At 33.6% G+C, this 27,591-nt stretch overlaps 2 protein-coding genes across 2 annotated transcripts; one reads left to right on the top strand and one right to left on the bottom strand.

Annotated features, from left to right (window-relative positions):
• The first annotated feature begins 5,988 nt into the window (after window positions 1-5,988).
• LOC130968665 (uncharacterized) lies at window positions 5,989-8,088 on the top strand. The gene is made up of 2 exons (XM_057894059.1): window positions 5,989-6,853; window positions 7,903-8,088. The coding sequence occupies exons 1-2, from the start codon at window positions 6,044-6,046 to the stop codon at window positions 7,906-7,908; spliced, it is 816 nt and encodes a 271-aa protein (XP_057750042.1). The 5' UTR covers window positions 5,989-6,043; the 3' UTR covers window positions 7,909-8,088.
• LOC130968663 (leucine-rich repeat receptor-like protein kinase TDR) lies at window positions 7,669-11,048 on the bottom strand. The gene is made up of 2 exons (XM_057894058.1): window positions 8,495-11,048; window positions 7,669-8,190 (listed from the first exon to the last, which is right to left on the bottom strand). The coding sequence occupies exons 1-2, from the start codon at window positions 11,046-11,048 to the stop codon at window positions 7,871-7,873; spliced, it is 2,874 nt and encodes a 957-aa protein (XP_057750041.1). The 3' UTR covers window positions 7,669-7,870.
• Between the last annotated feature and the right edge of the window lie 16,543 nt (window positions 11,049-27,591).

Genomic DNA, 27,591 nt, shown 5'->3' with positions numbered 1-27,591 from the left:
GGAGTAATTGAGAATAGTAAGGTAGTGTTTGGAGGAGAGACAGAGACTGAGACAGAGACTGAGACTGAGAGACAAAGACTGAAATAAGTCTCAATATTGTGTTTGGTGTAAAGTAGGAGACAGAGATTGAAATAAGAATGAAGCTCTAACTTAATTTGCACAAAGAGTAAAGTTGGAATTAATTAATTGAAATGGGAATATTTTAGGTATAAAATGTTATTAAAGTTCAACCTCTGTCCCCAAAAATTTTAGTCCACTGTGTCCCTACTTTTTGGAGGTACTGAAATACTGAAAATTTAGGGACAGATATTAAAATTTTAATATCAGTCTCTAGGCTAACAAACATAATACTGAATTCCAGTCTCCGTTCCAGTACCTCAAAACAAACACTACCTAAGATAACATGGGTCCGCTTGCTATGTAAGTTGGTGCACGAAATTCTAATCTCAATATCAAAATCAAGATTTCTTATGATCTCGTACCACTAACCAGCAAATGCACTGGGTCGTCCAAGTAATACCTTACGTGAGTAAGGGTCAATCCCACGGAGATTATTGGTTTGAAGCAAGCTATGTTTATTTTATTATTCTTAGTCAGGATTTCAATAAAAATTATCAGTTGAATTATTAGAAAAATAAAAGAGCGTGAAATAATTACTTGTAGTGCAGTAATGGAGAATATGTTGGGGTTTTGGAGATGCTTTGTCCTCTGAATCCCTGCAACATAATGCTTACTCACTTTCATAAATGCAAGGCTCCTTCCATGGCAAGATGTATGTAGGTCCAAGTGAAAAGCTTGAGATTGAGTGGTTAAAGTCATGATCCAAAGCAAAAAGAGTGTGCTTAAGAGCTCTGGACACCTCTAACTGGGGACTTTAGCAAAACCGAGTCACAATCTAAAAAGGTTCACCCAGTCATGTGTCTGTAGCATTTATGTATCCGGTGGTAATACTGGAAAACAAAGTGCTTAGGGCCACGGCCAAGACTCATAAAAGTAGCTGTGTTCAAGAATCAACATACTTAACTAGGAGATTCAATAACACTATCTGAATTCTGAGTTCCTAGAGACGCCAATCATTCTAAACTTCAAAGGATAAAGTGAGATGCCAAAACGGTTCAGAAACAAAAAGTTACAAGTCCCGCTCATCTAATTAGAACTAATATTCATTGATATTTTGAGATTTATAGTATATTCTCTTCTTTTTATCCTATTTGATTTTCAGTTGCTTGGGGACAAGCAACAATTTAAGTTTGGTGAGCAGATAATTTATACGCTTTTGGCATTGTTTTTAGGTAGTTTTTAGTAGGATCTAGCTACTTTTAGGGATGTTTTTATTAGTTTTTATGCAAAATTTACATTTCTGGACTTTACTATGAGTTTGTGTGTTTTTCTGTGACTTCAGGTATTTTCTGGCTGAAATTGAGGGACCTGAGCAAAAATCTGATAGGAGGCTGACAAAGGACTGCTGATGTTGTTGGATTCTGACCTCCCTGCACTCAAAATGGATTTTCTGGAGCTACAGAACTCTAAATGGCACGCTCTTAACTGCGTTAGAAAGTAGACATCCAGGGATTTCCAGCAATATATCATAGTTCATACTTTATTCGATTTTAGATGACGCAAACTGGCGTTCAACGCCAGTTCCATACTGCATTCTAGAGTAAAACGCCAGAAACACGTCACAAACCAGAGTTAAACGCCAAAAACACGTTACAACTTGGCATTTAACCCCAAGAGAAGCCTCTGCACGTGTAAAGCTCAAGCTCAGCCCAAGCATACACCAAAGTGGGCCCGGAAGTGGATTTCTGCACTAAGACTTATTTCTGTAAACCCTAGTAACTAGTTTAATATAAATAGAACTTTTTACTATTGTATTAGACATCTAGGAATTAATCTTGGTATCTATCTTCGGACGTTTAGTTCTTAGACTTTGGGGGCTGGCCATTCAGCCATGTTTGGACCTTGATCACTTATGTATTTTCAACGGTGGAGTTTCTACACACCATAGATTAAGCTGTGGAGCTCTGCTGTTCCTCGAGTATTAATGCAATTACTATTATTCTTCTATTCAATTCAGCTTATTCTTATTCTAAGATATTTGTTACACTTCAACATGATGAATGTGATGATCCGTGACACTCATCATTATTCTCACCTATGAACGCGTGACTGACAACCACTTCCGTTCTACCTTAGAACGAGCGTATATCTCTTAGCCTCCAATCCGAAAGATCGGAGTCTTCGTGGTATAAGCTAGAATACATTGGCATCATTCTTGAGAATCCGGAAAGTCTAAACCTTGTCTGTGATATTTCGAGTAGGATTCAGGGATTGAATGACTGTGACGAGCTTCAAACTCGCGAGTGTTGGGTGTAGTGACAGACGCAAAAGAATCACTGGATTCTATTCCGACATGATCGAGAACCGACAAATTATTAGCCGTGCTGTGACAGAGCATTTGGACCATTTTCACTGAGAGGACGGGAGGTAGCCATTGACAACGGTGAAACCCAACATACAGCTTGCCATGGAAAGGAGTAAGAATGATTGGATGACAGCTGTAGGAAAGCAGAGATTCAAAAGGAACACAGCTGCTTCATACGCTTATCTGAAATTCTCACTAATGAATTACATAAGTATCTCTATCTTTATTTTATGCTTTATTTATTTTTATATTCGAAAACCATTATAACCATTTGAATCCGTCTAACTGAGATTTACAAGATGACCATAGCTTGCTTCATACCAACAATCTCCATGGGATCGACCCTTACTCACGTAAGGTATTACTTGGACGACCCAGTGCACTTGCTGGTTAGTTGTGCGAAGTTGTGACAAAGTGTGATTCACGATTGAGAGCTCCAAGTCTTTGGCGCCATTGTTGATGATCACAATTTCGTGCACCACCAACCAGCGGTTAATGGAGGTTGATATGGTGGCACAGGGCCACGTGGACGAATATTACGTACAACATTTCCAGTTTGAATAGTCGTAACGACTATACTTTCAGTTCCGGTTGCACCTTCTGAACGTGAAGACACGTCGGCCTGTTGCACCGATACTGGTATGCTTTCATTAGTGGATGAACCACCATTCACAATTGATATCTCATCAGCCATGTGAATGATTTTCCCACTTTGCAATCACATACACTAAGTAATACTCGATTTGACACACTTCGATTTAAAACAGTCCTACTAGGCGTGCCAATTTGTTTTGTCGATTTTTAGCAAATTAATGGTGGTTCGATATCTAGTGGTCTGGGAGCGAAACCTACTCCTCTGTGCGAGTACCAATTTTCTAAAAGTGCATCAAAGCGTCTTCGATTAGACCAATATTGAAAGTAAAAATAAAGAAAGTTTTTAAATTGATAGACGAAACTTAAAAATTAAAGTTTTCGAAAAATAAATGTGCGAAAGACAAAAAGAACTTGCATCAAAATTTAAAATACTTTTGATTAGATCAAAGGGTTTTGACATAGAGACTAAAGAATATGAAGATAAATTGAGCAAATAAAATAGACAAGACTTAGAAAATAAAATTACTTGAAATGTCAAATTTACAGAAAAGTAAAGTAAATTGAAAGAAAAGAAATGAAGATGGAAGGAACCCTACAGAAAAGATAACTCGATTGCAGACTCAGGAATTCACTAGGATGTGAGTGTGCTTGAGTGTTTTTTCTGAGTAAAAGTTCCAATCCTTATTCCCTAACACTTCCTAGTATTTATAGGCTATCTTACATAACCGACAATTAATTTACAGTTAATTACAATTAAAGACAGAATTACAATTTTAAAATACAATTTCTCTTAGTAACCGTTCCTGCTGCGTGATTGTAGATATTTTCCATGATTTTCTCATGTGATAAAAGTCACTAACTTTCCCACTTCCATAACTTATTCGAACAACTCATCGAAGGCCTTACTCGATTTCTCAAATCGAATCTCCTATTCGATCAGGCTTACTCTATTTAACAAAACAATCAAAATTCAAATCAGCTCCAATCAATTCCATCCTCATGCTCATGCATATATCCTCTCGAAAGACTATATCTAACTCACTCCGAATCAACTCACTCTTATCAAAAATATTTTTTTGATCAACAATATATATATCGTTGTAAGTACAAGCTCATAATATTTTTCTTACTTTTATTTGTTCTTTTAATACACTGCCGGATGGACTAGGAATAATAACGACAACGATGATGATGATGATGATGATGATGATGATGATGATGATAATTCTTTTATTTATCTTAAAATATTTTGTTATAATAAAAATTATTTAAAAATTTTAATAAATTTTAAACTCAAAGTATCATAAAATTTAATTTAATTACTTTTAGAAAAATAATTTTTTTAAATAACATAATAAATTATGAATAATTCATTATTTAATTTTTAAAAATTCAGAATATTATACATTGAATCAAAATAAATTTTGACATTTAGTATCCATGATAAATAGTTGTTTTTAGATACATCAATAGCATTAAATTTAAGATGAGAGAACTTTAACACAATGAAAATTTATTAACTGAATTTCTTAAATTTTGATCATAGTTTCATATTGATAACATGTTGTAAAATAAATAAATAAATAAATAATTAAGAGAAAGGTAATAAATATAAAATACAAAAATATAAATAAAAGACTCTAATATTAATATTCACTAATATAATTATCTCAATATAATAGAGATGATTGATATATTTATTTAATATATATATATATATAGTAACATAAAAAAAGAAAAATATATTAACAGTGTATAAAAAAATATATTGTTATTGCTAACAAAGTACCAATATTATCTCATATCAGGTCCCTATTTATATATGCATAAAATCCATAGTTAGCAGAATTGGACCAGACTGGCCGGTTCGATCGAAAAATCGATAAATCGGACCTTATACCGGTCCGGTCCAAGGGTAGGACCGTTCAAGACTGTGAACCAAAATGAACTGGTTGAATCCGGAACGAACCGGCCAAAATCGGTGAAAACCGGCCCGGATCGAACCGCTCGGTCCCAACCAAAGGAAAAGCTACGACGCATCTGGGTTCTGCAAGTCCACCATGTTCTCCATATGCTCCAGTGTGCCAAGTGTCAAAGCTTTGTGTTTTTTGGAAAATTTTTCAAAATGAGTGCAATGAGGTTTGAACTTCTTACATTAAAGTTGCAAAAAGGACGCTCATACCACCAAACTACATTGCTTCCTTTTAAGATAAATCTAAATTATAATACATATACTAACTTTTTATTATACTTATATTCAATTAATTTTAATTTTAAAGTCACTTATTTTTAAATCAATTATATTTTATTTAACTATAAATTTTATTAAAAAATATATGTATATATTAAAAAGATAAACAAAAAAATTATTAATCACAAATTATTTTTTCTTTTCATGATTATATGATATCTATTTATATTATTTTTTCAATAAATACTTGTAGTATATAATAACAGGTAAGACTCACATACAGTTGTCTTCGTATGAAGTTGATAGTTGAAAATCATTAGATGATATTTAGTTAAACTTGTCAAATCATCTAACTATTTTTAAATATCAACTTCACATGAAAATTAACTGTATGTAAGTTTTTATTTATAATAATATAATAATACAATAAATATAAATTAATTAATAAAGTATTAAAATTTGAAAATGATAATTATTTTTATAAAAACAAAATAAAAGTATTTATAATAAAGAAAAAATAATTAAATTTTACTTAATTATTTAATTATACTGAGTTAATCAGTTCGATCAGTAATCCACCAGTTGAACTAATAACCCAGTAACTTAATAACCTCGTCGGTTCGATTACCAGTTCAGTTATGATAACTATGATAAAATCCTTATTTTTAATCTTTAATTAATGTAATTTTTGTTAGAAACATGAACATCCCACCATAAAAAAGTTGAGCCGCCTATTAACATCCGTATATCAAAACAGATAATTTGTGCCTTTCATATGGAAATGAACCGCCAAAAGCCCAAAACTACAGCGAAGAAATAAGAAGTTGACGACCATGTCCATCACCACCGCATTCGCGTGTACATCCACAGGCACCTCAGGAAACCCCATCGTGGCATTCACCACTCCCCCCAACTACGCCGAAAGGTTATCCCACCTTCTCACCGTCAACGCCTACTCCCCACTTTGGTGCCCAACACTCACCATCCAACCCACACCCTCCTCTTTCGCCCCTTACCTCTCCTCTCACTCTCTCCAACCCTTCTCCGCCATCGCCTTCACCTCCCGAACTGCAATCCAAGCCTTCCACACCGCTGTCGCCGCCCTCCGCATCCCCCCGCTCTCTCATTCTGGCCACCCCTTCATCGTCGCCGCCCTCGGAAAGGACATCGAGCTCATCGACGCCGAATTCCTCTCGAGAATCTGTTCCAATTCTGAGAGAATTAGGGTTCTTGTTCCGCCGACCGCGACGCCGAGCGGCCTTGCGGCGGCGTTGGGGCCCGGCGGTGGCCGGAGAGTGCTCTGCCCGGTCCCACTGGTCGTGGGCCTGGAGGAGCCACCGGTGGTGCCGGCCTTCCTGCAGGAGCTACGGGATTTTGGATGGGCCCCAGCTCGGGTGGAGGCCTACGAGACGCGGTGGGCTGGGCCGCGGTGCGCGGAGGGGATTGTGAAGGGGAGTGAGGATGAAGGAATGGATGCGGTGGTTTTTACGAGCAGTGCTGAGGTCGAGGGCCTGTTGAAGAGCCTGAGGGAGTTTGGGCTGAAATTTGAGGAGGTGAGGAGGAGGTGCCCGGGTTTGGTTGTTGCGGCCCATGGGCCTGTCACGGCGGCTGGGGCCGAGAGGCTTGGAGTTAAGGTTGACGTGGTGAGTTCCAAGTTTGGTAGTTTTGATGGAATTATTGATGTTCTTAATGCTTCGTTGCAAAGGCTTAGGATTTAGAATTTTCTGGGTAGAAATAATCTAGAATTCTCATATCAATTCTGTATAATTTATCAAACTGTTCTTTTATTTGTATTTACTTGATAGAGAAATACAAATCTTTCTTCAAAAAGTTTCAGTATATATGTTCCTTTATCATAGTTGTACCAATAAGATGTGGGCTGGGAGGATGATTTTCTTTCCTTTTTCTGAAACATTATGTTGAGCTTTTTGACTTGCTCCTTTTTCTTCTTCTTTTTAGCAGCTAGGGATTCCGTATATTAATATTTTGTTAAGCCTCTTAATTCTTATAAATGCAATTTCATTGAGCTAAGACTGGTTTTCACAATGATTCATTGTTGGCTTCACACTAACTTCAGTATTGGCTTAGATGGTAAAAAGGTGTTATTTATTCCTGGATGCGACGGATTCGATAACGGTTTAAACTTTAAATGCTTGCGACATTGATGTTAGGCAAATACTCTCTGAAAAATTGAAACTCTTAAACAATGATATATGATTCTTGGCAAAAATATAGCTGATTTTTTATACATGTTCTTAAACTGGGTGAAATTCTGAATGCTTATATGAAGACAAATGGCAAGCTAATGCCAACAATGTTAAGGTAAATTGTTCCTGTAATTCCACGTTGAATTGCTTCTTTCAAATGCACAATATTGTCTTGTTTGAAATAAGTATATCTGATGTAATAGTCAGAACAAAGAATATTTACTGACACGAAAAGAGTATTATGGAGCCAAATGAATACCATATTTCAAATATTTTATGAAGTTGATTTTGCAACACAGACAGAATGGGATGTCACACTCAAATAATGGGAAGTATATATTATACAAATACAAACTACAGACTCATTTAATTACACACATGCAAACTTTTTAGTGAGAATTTATATATCTCTAATGGCTTTCAATATTAATGATACCGATTAAAATTTTACTATCATTTTTTTGAAGCTCTGCCATCTTCTATAGGTTTGATCCCTGGCAAAAGCTTCAGAGCATCATCCATCGATGGTCGATCATTTGACCTGCTGCTAGTGCAAAGCATAGCAACCTCGAGAACCAGTTTGATCTCCTGCATTGTACTGGCGGAACTGACTTCGTTCTCGTCGTAAATTTCTCTGAGAAGAACATGCCATGGTTTGTTTTGTATGGTAGCTGCTGCATTAGTCAACCTTCCTCCAGTTAAAATTTCCAGAGTCATCTCTCCGAATTGGTAGACATCCATTCTGAGTTCCTCTTTCACGGCTTCATTATATTCTGCATCCAAAAATAAACACAAATCGGTATAATTAAACAGAGAAAGAAAAAGGAGTTGGGTAATTGACAGATAGCTATGTGAGTGTTTCAATAGTTGGCTAGTTCTTTACATAATCTGGACAAGGTAGAGTAACAAACTTAGATCCTGTTTGGTTTGTGGTTTTATTTTTTGTTTCATTTTCATTTCTATTTTCAATGTTTTGTTTTCATGATTTTTTGAAGAGACAAATATAAATAGTGAAAACAGTAAAATTATGTTTTCATTATTTAATGCACATGAAATGCAGAGAATTACTTGTTATACCTGTTTCCCACTTGGTTGTAGCAGGAGATGAGCCTTTGGTCAACCTTAACAGATGTTTGAACCCAAATTCAGCCAAATGGGGTTCCATATTTTCATCAAACACAACGTTGCTTGATTTCAAGTCTCCATGGGGTATGGCTGGGGAACAGTCATGGTGAAGGAATCTTAGCCCCCTTGCGATTCCAACCACAGTTCTGAACTTTGCTGCCCAGTCCCACTTCCTTCCAATTTTTTCAGCCAAATTCCCGTTGGGCACATAATCATACAGAAGATAGACCAACTGATTATTGTGGCATAGCCCCAATAATCTGATCAAGTTCTTGTGCCTCGCATTTCCAAGGCGAATTATGAATTCCGACATGACCTTGATGCTCCTCTGTTCCCATTCAATCTTCTTAACTACGACTGTTATCCCTGTGGGGAGAACCGCCTTTGAAACCAAAGGTGGTGATGGTGATGGAACTTCTGTTGTTTTTGTGCCACAGAAGCTTGTCAAAACATCATTTGCTGTGAATTGTGGGAGTCCAGCAAATGAGACCATCTTCCATCGACTTTTGATCCCTCTTCTTAAATAAAGTGTTCCAAAAGCGACTCCTAGAAGGATTACTAACGACCCTAAACAGAGTAGCAGAATACGGGTAAGCCTCCATGTCCCTTTGCTCCCCAATATTCCAACTGAACCAGGACATGGTCGAAGCGGTGCTCCACAAAGCTCAGAATTCCCAACAAATGCACTGCTACCCATCAATTTGAATGACTTCCCTGTTGGAATTGAACCCGTGATATTGTTGAAGGACACATTGAGAAGTTGTAAACTTGAAGAACTACCAAACTTTTCAGGTATGGGGCCATTGATCTTATTATTTGATAGGTCTATAACACTAAGAACAGGGATACTGGCTAGTTCTTCTGGTATATGACCTATCATATTGTTGTTCGACAAGTTCAGTTTTTCAAGAGCCTGACATCTGGAAAAGCTGTTTGGTATAGTTCCAGATAAGTTGTTCCTATCTAGATCAATTATTGAAATTGACTTACAGGACTCAAACTGAGGAAGATCACCTGAAATACCGCAAGAAGATGATGAAAAGTTTTGAAGTACGGGCAAAGACCATATTCGTGTGGGGATGGTGCCTCCTAATCGTGGATTATAAGATACATTGAAATACCGAAGTTGATATGCTTGAGAAATATCGGAGGGAATCCCACCAACAAAGTTGTTGTGGGACAGGTCAACGTATGAAATATCAGGAAGATGGCTGAATCTGAGAGGGATCCTTCCGGAGAATGAGTTATCTTCAAGGCGAAGGCGAACAAGGGAAGAACAATCAGAGAGAGGGGAGAGACCTCCTGTGAATTTGTTTGAGAACAAGATCAACTTAAACAGCTCTCCAGTTGCACAAATGTCCGGTGGAATGCTGCCAACCAAGTTGTTTGTGGATGCATCCACCCACTTGAGTTTAGAGTTGCTCCCCAGGCTCTGTGGAAGTAATCCGGAGAACCGGTTGTTCCAAATGAGAAGGGTTTCCAAGGACGGAAGTCCACCTATGCCTTGTGGAACATTGCCAGTCATGTCATTGTACATGAGACTCAGCAGTCTTAGGTTCTTTAACTCTGAAAAGCTCTCTGGAATAGACCCTGAAAGGAAGTTATCAGATAAATCTAAATTTGTGAGATTTTTTATATTGCCCAACTCACTTGGTATTGATCCTGTGAGCTGGTTCCGGAACAGGAATAGTGATTGCAAACTGGTGAGGTTGGAGAGTTGCTTTGGTATGGGGCCTGATAGATTTGCACCTGCTATGTCAAGATACTGAATCTGACTCATGTTACCCAATTGTGGCGGTATAAGACCGTCATAATTGTTGTAACCAATCTCCATATGGGTCACTGTTTTGAGGTTTCCAAGTTCTGAAGGAATATTCCCTGTGAGAGAATTCCCTGCAAGATGAAGAAACTCAAGGCTTCTGAAAGAACCATACTCAGATGGAATTGGTCCACTGAAGTAACTCCCAGCTAGATTAAGAACCTTGAGATTCTGTAGCTGTGAAAGTTCTGCAGGCAATGGACCTGAAAAGCTGTTGCTAAAGGCATCAAGTACAAGAAGATTTTGGAGGCTGGAAATTCCATTTGGAAAGTGACCAGAGAAATTGTTTCTGCTGATATCAAGGCTTTTCAGGCTTTTGAGGTTGAAAATTTGCACTGGAAGCTGGCCAGAGAAGAAGTTGTAGCTGAGGTTGAGATCAACAAGGTTTGTGAAGATGGTGAATTGTTTCCCTGAGATTACGCCACCGAGTTTCTTCATTGAGAGGTCTATGGAGGTTACAACTGTTGAGTCGTTGTTACACTTGATACCTGTCCAAGAACATGCATAGGATTCTGTTGTTGAGTTCCCTTGTTGAGAGGGTACTTTCCAATCATGCAGTGTGTTATCATCATCTACAAGCTCAGATTTCAGGTCCAGGAGTGCCTCTGAATAAGGGTCCATTGCTAAAACCACTGAGAATGTGAAAGTCGCGAGAAGATTCAAGTACAAGAATTTTACAATCTCCATTGGAACTTGGAGAGCATAAGGAAGAAACAAGAGACAATTGTAACTATCCTAAGTAAAGCAAATGGTGTGTCAGTATAATAAGTTTATGAGTATTGATTAGAGATGTCAGATATCTAATATTTTTTTTTAAATATTAACTAATATTTTTAATCAATGTTTTATTTTTATATCATTAAAATTTAAAATCTGTTATTTAAAATATAAAATATTAATTAAATATTAATAAAAAATAATAAATTTTATAACAACGTAGAATTATTTATAAGATATTATGCATTTGTTTTTTCTTGGCTAATTTTTTTAGATATTAATCAAATTTTTGTGTAATATTCAAATATTAATTTTTATGATATTTTTTAAAATTTTGAGAATGAAACCATTTATAAAAGATGAATTGTACTTTTAAAATTTAGATAGAGAATATATTATATATTTTAATATTAAATATATAATGTGCGGGTGTTCTTAAAATTTTAAAAAACATAATAAAATATAATAATTGAGGTTATGTCAAAATTTTATTAATATTTAAAAAAATATATGTTTTTTGTTTTGTTGTTTGGGGAAAAAAATGCATGGGGAATAGAGAAAGGAATGGCACTGTACATTTTGAAAGGGGTGAATGACTAGACTAGATTGATTAGTAGGTTCAACGATATTATTGGATTGCTTTTGGGAGCAAGCGGGGACCCTGCAATGTTTGTTTATTTGGATGGTGCTTGCCATTAGCGAATAAAGCCTTCAAATGGGATTATCTTTTTCTAACTTTTTTCATTTGGGAAAATCACAGTAAGGTATCGTTATAGCTAATTCAAGTTACTTTTTATCTTTATTTTGTGCTTGTGGGACATGGATCAAAATGACAAATTCCTCCGTGCACTGTTTTGTTTTCGTTAATTAAAATTACTAGTAAAAACTAGAAAGAGACATCTTCAATACTAGCGGGCAAGACTTCATTGCTTCAGGCTACGGATTCAATAATTAGCTGGATAATGGTATTTACTGGACTTTGCCTATTGTAAATATAGATTATGAAAACTGAGTCAAGTCATTGAATTGATAGAATTAAACATTTAAAAGTTTAACTGAGATTAAATTAATATTAAATTAGATGTAATAAAATAATATATTTATATATATAAAATATATAAATATTAAAATTTAATTTTTATTTATTATTTTTAAATAGATTAACTTCTAAAAATCAAATCGATTTGATTAATTAACTAATTTTTTTGCTGATTTTTTTATTTTATTTTAAAACAGACCAACCAAGTAGCAGGTTCTTAATTAATCGAGTTTGATATTTAGAACCAAGCTATAAATTCATCTCTTCAAACTAGTGAAGCTCATGACTATCAAAACTACTCACGAACGACTATTAATTTCCCTTCGGTAGAGAATTTCCTTACAAAGGGTTCTCTACCAAGTAAAAATGTAAATCCCGTGATTACGGAAAAAAAAAAACCATGACTATTGACTAATTATAAGTTCTCGATGTCAAACCATTTATAATTAATCACGAACGGAAATTCGTCCATATTATCCATGTTCTTGTACGGGAATAATAAAGACATAAAGGCCCAATGCATGGCTCTTTTTTCTCTTTTTAAATTGAATGGAAAAACAAAATTTCTGAATTAAGTAAGGTGGGTAAATCTAGTGGCCTGTAGATACTTATCCATCCCATTTATAAAACTTGTCTCAAACGCTTCAATTTATAGTAGCAATTTTATAGGTAGCAGCTAATTATGGTGTATGATGCATGGGCGTAAAAGGGTGAGATGTGATCATGGTTTTCGTCAGTAACTTGTAATCCTGGATACAAGTGCCAATGTGTCATAATATATAATGATCGTGCTTTATTTCCCTTTCCGAATTATGTTCTACAGGATAAATTTTATAGCCTGTTAATATCAGTTCAAGATTCGATATAATTTGTTCTTTTTATTCAATTATTTTAATTTAATAATATAATAACTAATTATTAATAAAAAATAATAAATTCTATTTATCTTCTAACATCAATAATACAACACTAACAAATATAAAATCAACTACTCCTATATGAACAATGATATACCAAGTCTCGCTAACGAACTATAACTCAAATAACATAGTTTTTTGTTCTCATTTAGAGGTCTCAAATTCAAGTCTCACTCCTCAAAATAAAAAGCTTTTAGGATAGAAACATTAGTGATTTATTTGTATTAGATTCTATAAAAATGAAAAATTATATAATGACTAGGACAATTAACTTAAATAAAATAAGTAGAAATCAATTTTATCTGATTGCAACTTTTTAAATATCAAGACACATACAATTTTTCATTATGTTACTGTCAGTAGTAAATTAGAGGAGAACGTAAACTGTTACTGACAGCCACAGTTTACATGAAATAGTGTGCCAAACAAAAACTGCTATAAATAGCGATTTCTATAAAATTTATCATAAACCGCTACAGACAGTAACGATTTATGTGTTGTGGTGCTTGTTTGTAAACCGTTGGAGACCACCACCGTAGGTTACGTTGAAATGGGACATATAGATTTGAGGTGTATTAGCACATAAATTTGAGGTGTTCCCTCGAAACTTTCAACATGTCTTCAGAAGTAACATTTTAGTCAAAGTTCCATGTTAGAATATTGAATAATTACGTTGATAATAAATTTTGTGTTTCATATTTATTGTGATATTTTTTTTAAAAGTAAACAAATATTTTATTTCATTAAAAAATATAAAATTTGAAATTCAAAATATAAAAAAAATAAAAAAGTCTCAAATTTTATAATACAAGAATACAAAGAATAGTACTCCTTTGAGATGAAAAAAATCTAAGTAAAAATAAAATAAAAATTGACGTTAGAAAGTAAAAATTGTAAGTAAATAAGAATTTTCTGATTTTCACTAATGTGAAATATTTTGTTAAGAGCAAATTCATTGGACGTTTTGTAAAAAAATATTGTGGGTAGTATTTTTGTCAAAAATATCTATAAATTTTTTTTTAATTTTTAGTTGAGTTATTCAATCACAACGCAAAATAAAATTAAAAGAAATTTAACAAAACAAAATAAATTGGGCTAATAAAATAATAACGTCTAAACATATAAAAAAATTTTTAAAATGACTTTAATTTGGTTTAATGTGTATATATAGGAATGTAATTTTAAAAAATCTCTTATATATTTAGATGTTATTTTGTTAGCTCAATTTATTTTATTTTATTAATTTTTTTAATTTTATTTTATGTTTATGATTGAATAACTCAACTAAAAATTAAAAAAATTACATATACATTTTGATATTTAAAAAGTTACAATCAGATAAAATTGATCTTATTTTATTTAAGTGACCTAATGACTAATTTGAGTTTATATAAAATATTTTTGTTATTTTTGTCACAATCGGTTATAATTTGATTGAATATAATTTGTCATTTAATGTAATTTGTATATTTCATTTTTTTATAGATACACTTTAAGTGTTCAGTATATAATATCAACACGTTATACATAACAGAGTTTCTTTGTATTTTACCTTTTTTTAAAATAAAAACATGAATTACTTAAACAAATTTAGCTGACATAATATTCAATATTATTCTATTTTATAGAGACGTACCTTGACATCACAAAGTTAAGAAAAAAATCCATCTTATATATATTTGAAAAAGCAATTCACCAGATATATTTTCGTCGATAAAGACTACTAGAAAATAATTTTGGGCACCTTAAAATTTTTGAAAAACAATAATCCAGAGTCCTGATAATTAGTTTATAAATTTGTGGGATGCATGTGGAAAAAAAGTTTATTAAAGAATGACTACATTTTAAATGTAATGGAGGAGTTTGTCCTTTGTATCATTTGAAAAATTTTAAACGGTCTCTAATAATTATTTTAAAAAATAATGAGGTTTTTAATAAAATAAATATTTAATTTAGCGGTTATTTTTATTTTTATAAAATTGATTAATCTTTATGTTAATATTTTTATTTATTTTTTTACAGGAACTAATAAGTCTTAGAAATTTTATTAAAAATTTCATAGTCCTATCGAGATAATTAGCCAGCATCGAGTTGAATATTTACTCTTTTATCATTGTTTTGAGAAATAACTGTCCTCTCTAGTCTCTAGTACGGGAGGGAAGAAGGGAAATCCACCGAACGCAAACTCATTAAGAAGTGGACATCAAATCATGAATGTTTGAGCAAGAAAGGGCCCTGCAATATTCAACCAATTGCTTAATCAGTCTTTTCACGGGAGACAGATATGCGGTAGCTATTTCCACAGAGCCCCCGTGACCAAAAAAAACCTAATGCATATTACTTAATAGTTATTACTTTGTTCATCGCAATCACCTGCTATTGGTATAGTAGCGGTAATGCTATGCGTGTAAATGTGTAACGTGAATGCTTTAATCAAATCCATTGAATTGTGCATTTAATTTCACTAGCTAGTGATGATAGAGGCTGATTTTTTTTTTATATCGGAACAAATTGTATGATGTGCCTCAATATTTTAATGGATGTGAGTTTTACTCGATTCATTTTTTTAGATATGAGAAGTATGTGTATTGTGTATTATTATGAAAAATGTAGGTGTTAGATATAGATGTGGAAATATCTTTTTCTAAAATAGAGATGAAAAAATTGGATTGTAAAAAAAATTCAGCTTATTAATCGGACAGTCCAATTAGCGTGGAAGAGGAAATTTAAATTTAGGTAAAGGTAACTCCGATTTGTGTATTTTAAAATTTTTTAATTTTTTAAAATTCTCCGATTTGTGTATTAAAAAATCAGACGGTCCGATTTTTACTCCTGACACCACAGTTACGTAAAGTACTTATACACTCAATATTTGTATCCTACACCATTCTTCTTCCACATCTAAATTAAAAAGTGATTTTACTCTTGTATGGAATAACTTTTTACGTTTTAAAAAATATAAAACGTCAGTATGTAAAAATAATTTTTAAATTTGTTAAGTACAAAACGACAATGCCATATTCATTAAAAAATAAAAAATATATAATTTTCACAAAACGGCAGAACCGTTTTGCATGGAGTAATTTTTTTAAAATTGAAAATAGGAAAACGTCATTGACGTTTTGATGTTTTTATTTTTTTAATTAAAAAAAGTTAAAAATGGCAGTGACGTTTTGTATATTTCCACAACGATATTAAATATAATTTTTTAGACATTTTAATGGATTACACCAATACAGATTCAATATTAAAAAAAATTCGATGATAAACTCTCTTGTTGATGGGTTACTTGGATAGAAAATTTGTTTTTAGAGGATCTCGGGAGAACTTCGGGTTGGAATGGAAGAAACACTTCGATTCTATACCAAAATGTAATTTTATTGTGTATGAATATGAATAATTTAAAATAATTTAAAATATAATTAAAAAAATAAAATTCTTTCAATAAATATTGGATTAAAAATAATTACAAAAAAACACACACACTAAAAAACACACACTAAGAAATTAGGTTTATACCTCCTACAATTTTACATTTTTAGGAATCGGATGAAGGAGCATTATGAAGAGTTTTATTGCGTTTTGGCTATACAATATTGTTTTAGTTAGATAACTTTTCTTTCCTCACCTTTGTTATTATAATTTTGTAAAAAGAATAGGAGTTGTATGTTTTATATATATATTATATTTATAAGCTACTTAGGTAATAAATTTTGTATATATGGATATGCATGATGATTTTCAAGATAAAGTATTTTTCCAGTTTTTTAAAGAAAACAGCGATACGGTTTCAAGTTAAAGGCTCCTATATATTTTATTATTAAGTATATGAAGTCGTTGTAATACTTCTTGCTATCAAAGTGGCGCAACCAGAAATCATGAGATTTTGATAGTAAGGGTGTTACACGCGACATCACTTGGTAGATAGCGACGGCAAGGGCTGGAGCTTTCGTGGTCTCTGGGACAACGAGGGTGGTTCGACCAGAGGAAGAACAAAAGGAAGGGGAAGAAGAAGGAAAGGGGGTGATGTCACAGCAGCTTTGTGGTTGCCGGCATCAACAGAGAAGATGGAAATGAGGTGGTGGCAGTGATGGTGGGTGGCTATTCGTGAGGGCTAGGGTGTGACCAAAGGGAAAGAGAAGAATGGGAGAAGAAGAAGAAGAAGGGAGGGGTCTTAGCGGTGGATTGACGGCGACAGAGAAGGGGGCAGTGATGGTGGTGGTGGTGGTTTCGGCGGCGGCAGATGGTGGTGTTGGGGAGAGGGGAGGAAACGGATAGGTGAGAGAGAGAGAGAGATAGAGAGAGAGAGAGAGAGAGTGTGTGTGTGTGTGTGTGTGTGTGTGAAATTCGAATGACGGGGGAAGAGGGTTCGCGCTTTGAATTTACGGCCCATTTATCGTTGGAAAAATCCGACAATAAATCATTACAGGTCACCAAAACGCAGCGTTTCACTAAGTGGATTTACCGTCGGATCTTTCCGACGGTAAATCTGACCCTAAAAGACACGCCAATTGATTTTTGTTTTCTTGTAAATATTACCGGCGAATTTATCGTCGGAAACATAAATCTACCGGTAATTACTAAACTTTATGAATTCAACTTCGTTAACGCCAGTAAATTTGATGATAAATTTGCCGCTACTCTTTGACGCTAAATCCGACGGTATTCTGTATTTTTCTTGTAGCATACATGAATTTAACCTAATCTATTCATTGATTGTATGGTAAATGAAAAAGTAAATACATGACATATATTCTATGATATAACATCTAGTTTGATGAGTGATTTTGATAGATATAAAATTTTATGATAGGTAAAAATAGATTTTTTACATGAAGATTTAAGCATAACATTCAAGTACAAGCTCATTAAGGAATCAATCATGCATGTAATAAAGATGATATGATAAGGAGAAGTCCAGCAAGCAAGATTTAGTTGTAGGACATTAGTTTTTACTTATCAAGGATAAATCAAGTTCATCTCTTAAGTTAAAATTATATTTTAATCAAAGTAAAATGAATTTTAACCTATGATGATCCTAACTTATTTATAATAGATTATGAAAAGTAGGATCCAACCTAATAATGCACAAGGTACCATATTTCAAAATTTAAATTTTTTTGAAAAATGAACAAGAGGATCGATCCTGATGTTAATTTGTAAGATCGGTCCACATAAAGTGCTAATCTAAATTTGAGTATTTTGAGCTATGACAATCAACCATATGCTTTGAGGATCGATCATATGTCTTTGAGACACAAATTTTACCAAGAATGTGTGTTTGATGATTAGGCTCTTCCCACTCACTACTAATGTATATGAGTGTATGAAGGCCTATAAATAGAGGTATTTGGATTGTGTTTTATTGCACCACAACTTTTTCATATCTATATGCTATTATATTAATCAAAATTAATAAGTTTTCAAAATGGTTTTTATCAAAATTTGAGAGATATACTTGAGCTTATTCATAGAGTTTCATTTGTATTCGTATACTCGTTTGAGAGAGTTCATTATTTCTAAAATTTACTATCACATTGTAAAAGAAGATTTTGTAACTCTTCTTGATTTTTGAGGGACTTAGAGGTTATTTTCTCTAAGTGGTGAGTCTTGCTAAACACCATAGTCAATGAGGATACCTAACATCATTAAGCACTTAAAAAAAAATAATTGAAATTGGTATTACGTTGAGTTCTTAGAGAAGAAGTTTCTAAGTGGAGTGGCCTAATTAAAGTCATGACCATATACTGTGAGGTATTCATCAAGTGCTCTATGTTGTACCGGTTTATCAAGTGTCTTATAAGCTTGGTAATATAGTGAAAATCTCCACACCTTGGTGGGAAGAACTGGACGAAGGTGAAGAGGTTACACCAAACCAGAATATATCATGATTGCACATCTTCTTAACCCTTAAACTCTTTCTTTTTTCTTGCTATTTACATTTCTAAAGTAGTGTGAAAATTTGACTCCTTATAAGTGCTTGAAAACTTGTTCAAGCTTTTGAAAAAGTTTTAATACAAAATCACTCGCCTTAAAGTTTTCATTTATTTTTATATATGGTACAAAAAAATATTAAGTATGTAGTTTAAATTATTGAAGTTCGCTTATAAGCCTACGAAAAATAGAAGTATGTTGCTTTTGTTAACAAGTTTATATTTTCACAACTTAAGTTTTCATCTATATTTTACAAAGTTTTTAATTTGTCATTAATACTCAATTCACTTTTTCTCTTGAGTATATTTATGTTGTGCTTATCAACTAAGAATGTTGGTATCTCTAGTTCAAAGTGTCTTTATCAATGGTAAGATGATTTAAGATAACATTATTATTGTACAAAAAACATTCCAAAAATAACATGCAAAGAAAGAGGAAGTTCCCAAGACTTGGGGATCAAATTGAACACAAACAAAGCTTATGATTGCATAGAGTAGCACTATCTAGAAGGGGTGCTAATTACTAAAGAATTTTGGTTTTGACTAGAAATAGATTAAGCTGACAATGGGGTGTATCAAGAGTGTGAGCTACAAATTTAATATCAATGATTACTCACTTTTTATTTGTTGATGATTACATCCTCTTGTTAGGAGTAAATGAGGAGGAGATATATCAGCTTATTCAATCCTAAACACTTACATCATTGTCTCGAGTCAAATGATAAATATTGAAAAATTTGATATCACATTTGGCAACTAGCTTTTCATCCAAAAAATAGTTAACAGAAGAAATTCTGGACAGGGATAAGAAAAGAGACAAAGATATTCACTAAAAGCCTAGACAAAGATATGCACTAGCAAAAGAAAAGGATAAATGGGTTTCAAGGAATCTCATTTTCAAAATTTTTCTCAATTACCCAAGCAAGTTTAGAGAATCATCAGGAATTCAGAGGCTATTTGGGTGCAAATCCTCAAAGTAATGTATGAGTTTTGGGAGGCACAAAACTAAAAAACAAAAAAAAAAGCGTGTATTGAATTTGAAACAACCTTAAATAAAGAAAAATATTGTTTAAAAGCAACACATATTAGAGCACAGGAGAAGGAAATAGGATCAAAGTATCGACGAACATGAAAGTGGAAGAGCTTATTTCAAAATCTCAAGAGTAGAATAGAGAAAAGGTTTAAAGAATTTTTTCCACTCAGACAACTTATATGATATTTTAGACCCCAATCAGCAAAGTCAAAAGAAAAGATAAGCTTATTTGATCTCATAGGCAGGATAGTGAGTATTCAATCAAGATGGAATACCACATAATAAAAAAAAGAAGAGGAAAGAACCTTAAGTAGCATGCCTTCAACTAGTTCTAATTTAGAAGATATAGAGAAAGAAATATGGTACATGAGAGTACCTCATAACATTAAACTGCTCTTTTGGAAAGCAATACACAACAATCTCCCAGTCAAGGTAAATCTGGCAAAAAAGAAAATTAATGAGTGTAGCAAATGTCCTGTGTTGTGTTTTTATAGGAGAAAGAAACTGTAGAGCATGCACTCTTACTTTACGATTGGAACAGGGTCATGTTATTTGGCTCTCAAATTTATTATACTCCAACAATACTAAATGCATCATTAATCACATCTTGATTGCAAGAAACTCTAAGAAAATCATAACTTGAACTGGAGAGAAGGTAAAGCACGAATAGAGTAGGACATGAATCACAACTTGAACAATTTGAAAGGATAGAAATGAAAAAAATTCTTAGGCACACAAATTCTAATTCTAGAATTATGCCAATTCATGCTAATATGTTAGAATAATACATCTATAAATCTCAAGAAATCAACAACTATGTGGCAAAAGAGAAGAGGAAAATAGAATCAGTGCCAATAATTTGGATACCTCCACCACTAGAATGGCTGAAAATGAATGTAGACGTAACCTTCTCATTTATTTCCAACTCTAGAGCAGCAACAATGGCAATTTGAGACAACCATAGAAATCTATAAGGAGGAGCAGCAATCAATTTCAAAGCAAGCTCTAGCTTTACGACAGAAGTATTGCCAATAAAGGAAGAAGCTATCAAGGCAAACATTATAAAATTAAAAAAAATCATCATAGAATCAAATTGCTTACAAATGTTAGAAATTCTCAAATTTAGTGGCTCAATTTAGAAAATTGATCCTATTCTCTAAGACATTAGAACCATCAAAAATAGAATTCCCAGTTGCAGCTTCACTTGGACTCCTCAACCAAAAAATCACCTCGCCCACATCTTAACTCAATTAAAGAAACAAGATCAACAGAATATAAGATGACCTATATCACCTCCTACACATATTGCAAAAAGCATAATGGAAGACATACTTTGTATCTTTAATTACAGAGAACAAAGATGATAATAACTCATTTGGACTAGCAATAGGTATCAAAGCTACCTCGCATTAGATTGGGATAGTCATTGATACTTGTTAGCTTCTGGAGTTGGTGTAGTATTAAGCACTCTCCCTCAAATGTAGTGGTTGTTTTACATCCTTGATGTGTCAGTCTATCAAGCATCGGCAATCATGAATTCTCGATCATTATGTTTGGTTCTCAAGCACGCAACAAACCTCATGTTTGTGCGTCTCTATTGGGAAAATTGCAGGTCTAATTCAAACCAAAGAAGAAGAATTACTGCGATAGCACGGATGATTCATGGTGGTAGGTTCTAGTGCACTCACTCGGTTTCAACGTTTCTCGAGTCTGCATTCCAATGCTTGTACCCTCTTGGGGCAGCTACAATGAACTTTTCTCCTTCTTTTGGGTGTTTAAAAGTTCGTAGGTGTAGTATATTTTTTAGGTGCAGATGTTGAGAATCAAAGTCAAATCTTCTCTTTACTTTATTATTTGGGTTATTAGTCAAAATTAGTCCCTGAAAGATAAGACATTTGTAAATTCAGAAAGATTTTTTCAATCAAATTAGTCCTTCAAAGATTACGAATTAAACATATTTGTCCTTCAGTCACTCCATTAACAATTTTCTTTAAAGATTGATGTTGTAAAATATTAATTGATAACATATATAAAATCTGATATGTCTAATTGGATATTGACCAAATATGTTTATGAAAATTTATTAATTTATTCATTTTTTCTAATTACAAAAATTATATTTCTAATATGACCTAGTGACTAAATTGATAAATTTTTGTAAACTTATTTTGTTAACGTCTAGTTGAACATGTTATGTGTCATGTATGCTATCAGTTAACATTTCATATCATCAATCGTTCAAAAATTATGAGTAGAGTAACTGAATGACGGATATGATTAATTCGTAATTTTTGAAAGACCAATTTGATTGAAAAAAAATTTTAAGGACGAATTTAAAGAATGTCTTATTTTTCAAGGACTAATTTTTTTAACCCAAACAATAAAGTAAAAAGAAGATTTGACTTTGATTCTCAACATCTGCATCTAAAATTATTTTTAACTCTTAAATAATATTTTCTTTTATTTTTTATTACACATTTAAATTTTTATTTTGTGGTTTTGATATTTACTAAGTAATTTGTCATTGTCTAAATATTTTAGAGACATTTTTAATACTTTATCCTATAAGTTATTTTGAAGTTTTAATCTGAGGATAGAAAGTCAAAACCTAATCTCTTGTCCCTTTTGGGTTTACTTTTAGGTAATTGATAGACAAAAAATGTATTATAAAGTTTTTGAGATCGAATTCAAGACATGTTGTTTATAGAATTCAAGCAAGTATATTTGTGTCTATAACACAATTACATGTTATTTATTGTTCACGTTAAATTACTAATACTAAATTTATTTAAGGAGAAATACATTAAAACTACAGATTAATAATGTAGAAAACCTGTCTAATATTTATGAAGACGTTGAGGTTATCCCGAAACAAGAAAGGCATTATTTGTTTGGAGTGCATAAATTACAAGAAAACATGTTAATATTATTCTTTTATTCATATATTTCTTGTTTTCAATTTTGTATGTTATTATTTTAGTTATATCTATACAAATTAAAATATAGGAGGAATTATCACTGACGTAAAATTTTCACCCAATGTAGGTTCATCCCAACTGAAAAATTAGATTAGGGTTTAGGATCATCGTGGAAAAGGAAAGTTGTCCTACCCTGAATTTCTCACTCAATTGCGTTGTCAAGCCATTTTTAAAGGCTTGGTTTTAATATTGGTAACTTCTCACCATCTCTTCTCCTTTCACCATTTGTTCTCCCCACTACGTCGGCCTCTATCCTCTTTCTCACTTTGCATCATCTCATTTCTAAAGTATGTTAGTTGTTTCTCTTTTTGGAACTTAACTCACTTTCCTTTTCACTCTTTTTCATCGAATTCTAAGCTCACCACCACTATCGTCACTACTTGATAATAGCATTTACTCATTATTTGGTTGTAGTTCCCCCGAAGATCCCAAAATCTTCCTTATTGATATCCACCATTTTCAATTTCATCAAATAGTTTAAATTCTTAAACTTCTTCTGAATGCTCAAGTAATATTCATGTTCTTTGGTTTGTTAATTGAGCTGTTAGAAGATTTAATTCTCTTTCATCTTTTTAACTTCATAGTCTGTTGACCCTTGAGAATGATATCACTTCTATTTTATTGTTTCATCAATGGTAATTTATATTTTTGAATTTCATTTATGCATAATTTTGCTCATTCATATGTTTCGGAGTGCATTTGTTTAAAATTACTTCTTCAATATATCTATACATAACTAACAACATCATGAATTCTTCACTGAGGTGGATTCTTCTTCCACTTTAAATTTTGTTTTTCAAAAAGAAAAAATGAATTCCTTGTGTTTAGGTGGAAAAAGTGAACTCTCACATGAAAAATCAGATTTTGGTGGTTTGGTGGGCGAAATGACATCATTTGCTATAAAAAATAGTACTCTTTTCTGATTTTCAGTATGCTCTCACATGAAAAATTAGATTTTGGTGGTTTGGTGGGAGAAATGACGTCATATTCTATAATAAATAGTACTATCTTCTATTATTTTGTAAAAAAAAATATTTGGTCAATGAGAGTAGTTACCATAACTTGTAGCCTACTCTCACTCCCACTCTCCTTTTTTATTTTTCTTTTCTTATTATTACTCCATGATATAAAAGAATGTGAGAAGAAAAAGATTTTTCTGATTGGTGAGTGAAGAAAAGATGAACTGAAGAGGTAGACGAAGATCTGGTGTGCTCGGGTGCAACACCAACGGAGCACTTTAATAGCGTGAGTTTGCTTTTATTAGTTTTGCTATTCATGGTGGACAATTCTTAATTGCTTAAATTGAGGAATGTTGGTTTGTTTTTCATAATGGTTATGCTGCACTAGCTCATTATTGTTGGTCTTGCAGTTTTGTTGTTTTGCTTTATGAATGGCAATATGTTTTAGAGGCTTGCACTTATGCTTAGTGTAACACCCTACCACATAGAATCTTATACTTAAGTCATAAGACAGAGGTGGTGAGGTATTACGACCTCTAAAAACAATATATATATATATATATATATATATATATATATATATATATATATATATATATATATATATATAATATAGTTAAAAAAGTTTTATATCTAGGAGTCTTTGAAGAAATGGGTAAAGCAAAGCGTGAAACCGAAAAGCGCAACACTCGTGAATAATGTTTACTTGCGTATAAAGAAAAGCTTAAGCGCAAATAAAATACATATATACATAAGAGTAGATGATCAATGATACAAAGTAGTCAAGCTCCAAGCTCAGCCTGTGAAGTTAAGGCTGGCCGGAGAATATTTATGTATATACATATAGATATCCATAACCTAAAATACATCAAAGTAACACTAATTCTTCATAAACCTCTATGAGGTGTAACAGTAAAATATATATACATAAGAGAGTCTGTACATATATAGATGACAAAATAAAACAAAATGTAAACTCCCAAAATTCTCACTTCGTTGCAGAGGACTCCAGACGCCTAGCGAGGTACCTCTCGACCTGTATCTGAAAACCACAAATATCGTATGGGATGAGAACTGGGGGTTCTCAGCATGGTAACGGTGCTAACATACATAGAGCCCATTTGAGAAGCTTCAAAAGTAACTTTTTTGAGCTTTTGACTTATGAAAAGTAGTAGTATTAATGTCTGGTGCAATTTTCAAAACCAAATTGCAACTTTCTAAGAAGCTATTTAGGAGCTTATATAGAAGTTAAAAGAAATGACTTCTCTCATAATACTACTACTTTTTATCACATTTCTATAAAATAAGCACTTTTAGAACTAAAAAACCAAACACAAAATAACTTATTTAAGTTACTTTTAATATAGTCATTTATTGTTTAAGCTATTTTTTCAAAAGGAGCTTAATTAAGCTGTTTACCCAAATTGGACTATAATATATAAGGTCCTGAGAAAGTCAGAGGCAATCCTAGAACTCTAATACCTATATTAAAAGCTTAAAGATTAAACTGGAAACTATAAACATGGTAATTGTTCCAAGGGTTACCTGAGACGGTAGGTCGATCTCGGACGAGATCTTGTGTACTGGTCGGAGCTGTTGTGTCCGACTTGATGATGGTTGCTGGAATCGCCGTGTCCGACTTGCTGGACTTGGTGGTGGTGCTGATTCTTCACCCCCGGAGGGTGGGGTGTACCTACAAGGGACTCCGATGCTTAAGTTAGCAAGGGTATTAAGCAGGTATTGAGTAGAATCAGAGTATGAGTTATACCTGGGTGCTCCAGTGTATTTATAAGGGCATAGAGTGACCTTCTTAGATAAGATAAGTTAGTTAGCTTATCTTATCTTTATCTTATCTTTAAGTGAGGTCATCTTATCTTTCAAGGGAACTGCCCTTCTCTCTGTAGGCTTGGGCTGCCTTAGGATTTGGGACGTGGTCCTCCATTTGGGCCCTTTTTGGGCTTTCCTGTGATTTGGCCGAACTCTTTGAGAAGAGGTCGGATTTGTCCTGACCTGAAGAGGTCGGTTGCTCTGTCTGTAGAACATCCCGGGTCGGACAACTCGACCCAGGGTATGAACAGTGTCCCTGCTCGAGCTCGGTCTTTATCAGGAGGTTGAGTCTTACTTTTTAGGAGTTCGAACCTTCTCGGGTGAAGCCGAACTCGAGCATTTTGTCGATTTTATCTTTGTAGAGTTCCTTTTTGAATGCGGAATGTTTCGCTTCCTCTGAGAGCGTGCGCTTTTGTATTAGCGTCCTAGCCTTGGGAATGCGCGAGGGTTTTAATGCCCTTATTAATTGGTTTTTGATTCTCCGTTTCTCTTGGCTTTATTTTGAATTTGCTCTCAAGAAACGGTTTTCTCTTTTCTGTAACTTCCCTCTTTTTCTTCATTCTTCTGTTTCACCCGAGGCTTATCTTTTCATTTTCTTGACACTGTGTCTTGTGCTTTTGCTCGAGGGAAGATTTCTTTGCTTCGGCTTCCGTCTTTCTCTAGGGCTCTTTCTCCTATCTTCAGGTTGGTTTTGCTTTCTCTTCACCGTTTATTTTTGTTGCTTTGTTTTTGATTCTCTGATGACGCTCAGATTTTGTACGTTTGGAAAGCTTAAACCTTTTCCTTATTACTGTGCTTGGTTTATTGCTTGTGATGCCTGTTTTCTGGTCTTGTTTCGTCCTTACATATGCTTTGGGTGATTTTTCTGGTTTTGGCTTCTTTTTAGGGCTTCGTATGTTATCGTTGATTTTCGTACTGCTGTTTTGGAAAGGCTGCTCCTTTGATAACTTTTTTTGCTCCATTGATGATTTTGTTTTTGTTGATGGTTTTTTCTTTGATAGAGACGATGATTTTTTGATGACTTTCCTTTGACTTTTGCCTTTTTCTTCTTGGGACATTGTTTGTTGGAAGAGAGTTTATCTTTTGTAGATTTTTCTGAGACTTTACTCTGTCATTGCCTCCAAAGGATGTCCCTGGACCTTGGTGTGCGTCTTAGGGTTTTCCTTTTACTATTTGTGTGCTTGAGGTCGCGTTGTCCGAGTTGCTTCCATATTGCCCGCATTTGTTTTTGGGTTAGTAACCCGTTTCCTTTTTGTTTGTAGGATTAGTTGGCCATGTCATCTCGCAAAAATATTGTCGAGGCGTCCTCTAAGGTTCCTGAGGGGATGTCCGACTGGTTGGACTCCCTTGTGTTGCTATGTGTATCTCTAGCTAATTTGGAGTTCTGTGCGGAGCTTAGAAAACACCATCAAATATGTAGTAGTAAAAATCAAGAACGTAACTATGAGTTGGTGGCACCCGATTCTGATGACAGGGTCTGCTTTCCTGTTCCGACCTAGGGGGAGCATCCTTTCTTTTATGCATATGATTTCTTCTTTAGCCAGATGAATATTACCCTTCCTTTTACTTCCTTTGAGACCGACCTGTTGTGGTCTTGTAATGTAGCCCCATCTCAGCTTCATCCAAATTCTTGGGATTTTATTAAGATTTTTCAGCTGGTTTGCCATGAATTCGGTGTAAAGCCCTCTTTAACTCTTTTTCTGTATCTGTTTGTGTTGACCAAGCCTGAAACTACCAAAAAGAAAGCTTCTTGGATTTCTTTTAGGTCGGCCCAGGGACATAAGATTTTTTCCATGTATGATGAGTCTTTCCGAGATTTTAAGAATT

The sequence above is a fragment of the Arachis stenosperma genome, chromosome 3, assembly GCF_014773155.1.
Source record: "Arachis stenosperma cultivar V10309 chromosome 3, arast.V10309.gnm1.PFL2, whole genome shotgun sequence".
NCBI lineage: Eukaryota > Viridiplantae > Streptophyta > Magnoliopsida > Fabales > Fabaceae > Arachis > Arachis stenosperma.
This window is presented reverse-complemented; position numbering and strand designations above follow the sequence as displayed.

What these genes read in the sequence shown, in the direction of transcription:
- LOC130968663 (XM_057894058.1), bottom strand. Translation starts at nt 11,048, where the DNA reads ATGGAGATTGTAAAATTCTTGTACTTGAATCTTCTCGCGACTTTCACA. An exon ending in TACAACCAAGTGGGAAACAG is followed by an intron (nt 8,191 to 8,494) that starts GTATAACAAGTA and finishes TTTTGGATGCAG; the next exon opens with AATATAATGAAGCCGTGAAA.
- LOC130968665 (XM_057894059.1), top strand. Translation starts at nt 6,044, where the DNA reads ATGTCCATCACCACCGCATTCGCGTGTACATCCACAGGCACCTCAGGA.